The 3,928-nt window shown below is 53.7% G+C and overlaps 1 protein-coding gene across 1 annotated transcript in view; it reads left to right on the top strand.

Annotated features, from left to right (window-relative positions):
* Nucleotides 1-1,511: 1,511 nt before the first annotated feature.
* RPS19BP1 (ribosomal protein S19 binding protein 1) overlaps nt 1,512-3,928 on the top strand; it is a 4,540-nt gene continuing 2,123 nt past the window's right edge. Inside the window, exons 1-2 of the mRNA XM_008064909.1 lie at nt 1,512-1,610; nt 1,782-1,910. Of these exons, the coding sequence (XP_008063100.1) occupies nt 1,559-1,610; nt 1,782-1,910 (181 nt within the window). The 5' untranslated portion in view covers nt 1,512-1,558. The remainder of the gene's footprint in view (nt 1,611-1,781; nt 1,911-3,928) is intronic.

Below are 3,928 nucleotides of genomic sequence, written 5' to 3'. Positions count from 1 at the left end.
ACAAATGCTGTCTGGATTCCTAGCTCTGGCACCACCTGTGTGATCTTGCCATGTTCCTTGGCCTCTCTGTGCCTCTGTTTATTCATCTGTAAAATGAGGAAAACAGCTTCTGCCTCAAAAAGTTGAGATGAATGAGCTAATAAATGTAAAACACTTAGGACCTTGAGCCTTGATGCAGAGTGTGTGGTTACTAATATCTATGCCAGCCGGGCTCAGTGGCTCAGCCTGTAATCCCAGCACTTTGGGAGGCCGAGGTGAGAGGATTGCTTGAGCCTGCGGGTTTGAGACCAGCCTGGGCAACTTGGTGAGAACTCATCTCTACGATAAATCAAAAATTAGTGGAGCGTGGTGGCATGCACCTGTAGTTCCAGCTACTTGGAAGACTGAGGCGGTAGGATCGCCGGAGCCCAGCAGGTCGAGGCTGGGGTGGCCGTGAGTGTGCCACTGTACTTCAGCCTGGGCAACAGAGTGAGACTCCAACTAAAAAAACAAACAAAAAAAAACTATGCTGGTGTCTGTCTCCCTCCCAGACTACCTGATGGAGCTTAGATGGGAAGGTCCACCCTGGAAGGACCAGCTGAGTCAGCTCTGGGTCCCACGCGCTAGTGTCAGATAGCAGAAGGCTCTCAGACGATATCGGCTCAATGAATTCAGAGGTCCCTTCTCTACCACCATTCATTTACGGAGTGTCTCCTCGGCATGCCAGGAGCGGCTAGGAGCTGCAGAAGGAGCAGCTGAACAAGCCAGGGACCCCCAGCTCTGTAAGAAGACTCATTTCTACGCCAGAGATTCTCAACCTTGTTGGCCTAAGAAGCCCTTCATACCCCAAAATTCAGGATCCCAAAGAACTTTTGTGAATGGGTAATATCGATTGATACTTAACGTATTAGAAACTAAAACTGAGAAAAACGTGAAATATTTCTCTCCCGCGTCTGTAATCTCATCACTTTGGGAGGCGGAGACGAGAGGACTGCCTGAGCCCACGGGTTCGAGACCAGCCTGGGCAACTTGGCGAGACCGCGTCTCTACAATAAAAAGAAAATTAGCCGGGCGTGGTGGCGCGCGCCTTCAGTTCCTACTTGGAAGGCCGAGGCAGAAGGAACGCCTGAGCTCTGCAGGTCGAGTCTGCGGTAGCCGTGATCGTGCCACTGCACTCCAGCCGGGGGACACAGTCAGACTCCGGCTCAAAAAAAACCAGAAAGTGAGAATACCAACACTCTCCCCCAGCTTCTCCCACGCGGAGAGCAAGACCCGAGAGGCTTGACCAACCAGTCGGAGCTGGTTGTGGACGGCTTCCGGAAGAAGGCGTGGCCTGACTCGCAAGGGCCCAGTTGGGCTAGGACTGGGCAACAAATGTGTCCTTCTGCGCCTGGACCGCCTCCAGTTTCCGCCCCTCCTCCCGCGCAAATGTAAACCGCTGACGCATGCGTCCTCAGGAAGGAGGGCACTTCCGCCCGCCCACTCCGGGACCCTCCGTTCCCGCTCGGGTTTCCGTCGAAACGAAGTGGACGGCGAAGACGGAAGTGACGTGGACTCGTGGGCGGAGCTAGGCGCAGCAATGTCTGCTGCCTTGTTGCGGCGCGGCTTGGAGCTGCTGGCGGCGTCTGAGCGTGAGGAGGGCAGGGCAGGCCAGGGGACGCCCGGCGCGGGCAGAAGGGTGGCGGTGGCCGTGAGCGGGATGGCTGGGGAGGGGGGGCGGGGAACCGATCCAGGCCGGGCGTAGCCCCAGGAGATGGGGACGCGGCGCGCCTTCCGACCCGGGTTCCTCTCTTCCCCGGCAGCCCCCCGGGCCGCGCCAGGTCAGGCCGAGCCGAGCCGGGCTCCGACGAAGCGGGCCCGGAAGGCGAAGGCCACCCAGGCCCAGAAGCTTCGGAACTCGGCCAAGGGAAAGGCGCCCAAATCTGCACTGGGTAAGTACGGAAGAGGCTGTAAGTGCTGCCCTGGAGGAGGTGACGCTTGAGGCAGGTCTCGTGCTGTGTCCCCGGCGCGGAGCAGGGTCCTGGACATGCGGGGGTGAGCCAAGCACACCGCCCCGGCCCTCCCGGACCCTAGTGGGGAGAGAAGCATCAAAAAATCTCACACCCAGCGTGTAATTGCTAAGTGCGTTGAGGCCTATGAAGTTAAAAACTACGGTGCACTGATGGGGACTTTAAAAGAGGGCCCAGTCAGCCTTCTCTAGAAAGCGACATTATAGCTGAGGTCCCGGCGAGAAGTAGAAGAGTATTCCAGAACGAATGGCATGGGCAGAAGTTCTTGAGTCAGAAAGGAGCTTGTTGCCTTTGAGAGTTTGAAAGAAAGAAATCTGGTTGAAGGTGACATATAGTGAACAAGGGTCACAAATGGACATTTAACAAAGTTTAATGCTCTGTGTGCTGGGTGTTAATTCTAAGAGCTGTACAAATATTAATTCATCTAGTCCTCACAGCAGCCCTGTGAGGTTGATATATTATCACTCCCTTTTTACAGATGCAGAAACAGACACCTGCCCATGCAGTACAGGTAGAAATCAGGCAGTGAGTCTCCAGAGTCCTGCTATTACCTGCTCCATTTAAGTAAGAGATGCTAGCTGGGTGCAGTGGCTTGTGCCTGTAACCCCAGAACTTTGGGAGGCCAAGGCAGGAGAATCTCTTGAGCTCAGGAGCTTGAGACCACCCTAGGCAAATGTAACAAGACCTGTCTCTGCTTTTTTTTTTTTTTGAGTAGGAGTCTCACTCTGTCGCCCAGGCTGGAGTGCAGCGGCATGCTCAAGGCCACCCCGGTCTCCACCTGCTGGGCTCAGGTTATCCTTCTGCTTCAGCCTTCCAAGTAGCCAGAACCACAAGCGTGTGCCACCATACCTGGCTAATTTTTTTATTTATTGTAGAGACAAAGTCTCACCAAGTTGCCCAGGCTGGTCTCAAATACCTGGACTCAGGCAGTCCTCTCGCCTCTGCCTTCCAAGTTGCTGGGATTACAGGCGTGAGCCACTGTGCCCCGCTAGACCCCATCTTTAAAAAAAAAAAGTGGGAAGTGGGAGATGCTGTGGCCTGGGCAGTGTTGATGGCTGCAGAGACAAGAGACTTGTACAGGTAGAAGATGCACTGAGGGAGGGGCATCGATGGGCTCTAGTAGTGACTGGTTGTGAAGGTGGAGTCTAGTTTCTAGGAGAGCATCTTGGAGGATGTGATGTCATCTAATGAGAAATAAAGACTTAGGGAAAGGCAGCTGTGGGCAGGGTGGTGATGATTTGACATATGTCCAGACTTGGTGAGCTCCTAGTGTGTCTTTGAATCTCTAGGGCCTGATGAATAAAAGGTGTTCATGTATTTGTTAAAAGATTTGTGAATTCCAAGGAGGAAACACAGCATGAGCAAAGATTTGGAGGCAGGAAAGTGAGATACATTTGAGCCCCAGTGATACTTGCCTTGAAGCAGAAGCATAGGGTCCAGAGGTCACCATCATTCAGCCCTCCCCTCATCTCACCACCCTGTTACTAGTGTTCACTGCCTCCTCCGTTGACCTGGAAGCTCCTTGAGGCACAGAGCTTCCTTGGGCTTGTCTGTGCTTCTGGTCTCCAGCCCAGGCTCTGTGCTTAATTGATGAGAGAGAGGAACGGCAAGCCTCTGCAGCTGGTACTGAATATATAAATACCTCTGCAACTGCCATCTTGGTCTAAGCCATGTTGTCTCTCGCCTGAATCATTGCAGAAGCCTTACTGGTCTCCTGTCTTCCACACACCCTCTCCCCTAGTAATCTCGTTCTTAGTGGTGGCCAGAGTGGTCCCATAAAATCATAAGTCAGACTTCATTTCTCTCCCCACCCCCTCCTATGGCTCCACCTGTACTGGGTAAAAGCTGGAGTTTTATTGGGGGAGGGTTGTTGGTTTGTTTTTGAGTTGGAGTCTCACTCTGTTGTCCAGACTGGAGTGCAGTGGCACGCTCCCGGCCTG

Source organism: Carlito syrichta, unplaced genomic scaffold (genome assembly GCF_000164805.1).
Source record: "Carlito syrichta isolate Samal-C Ts95f unplaced genomic scaffold, Tarsius_syrichta-2.0.1 Scaffold308101, whole genome shotgun sequence".
Classification (NCBI taxonomy): Eukaryota; Metazoa; Chordata; class Mammalia; order Primates; family Tarsiidae; genus Carlito; species Carlito syrichta.
Note: the sequence above shows the minus strand (reverse complement) of the source record. Positions and strands in the feature narration are given on the sequence as shown.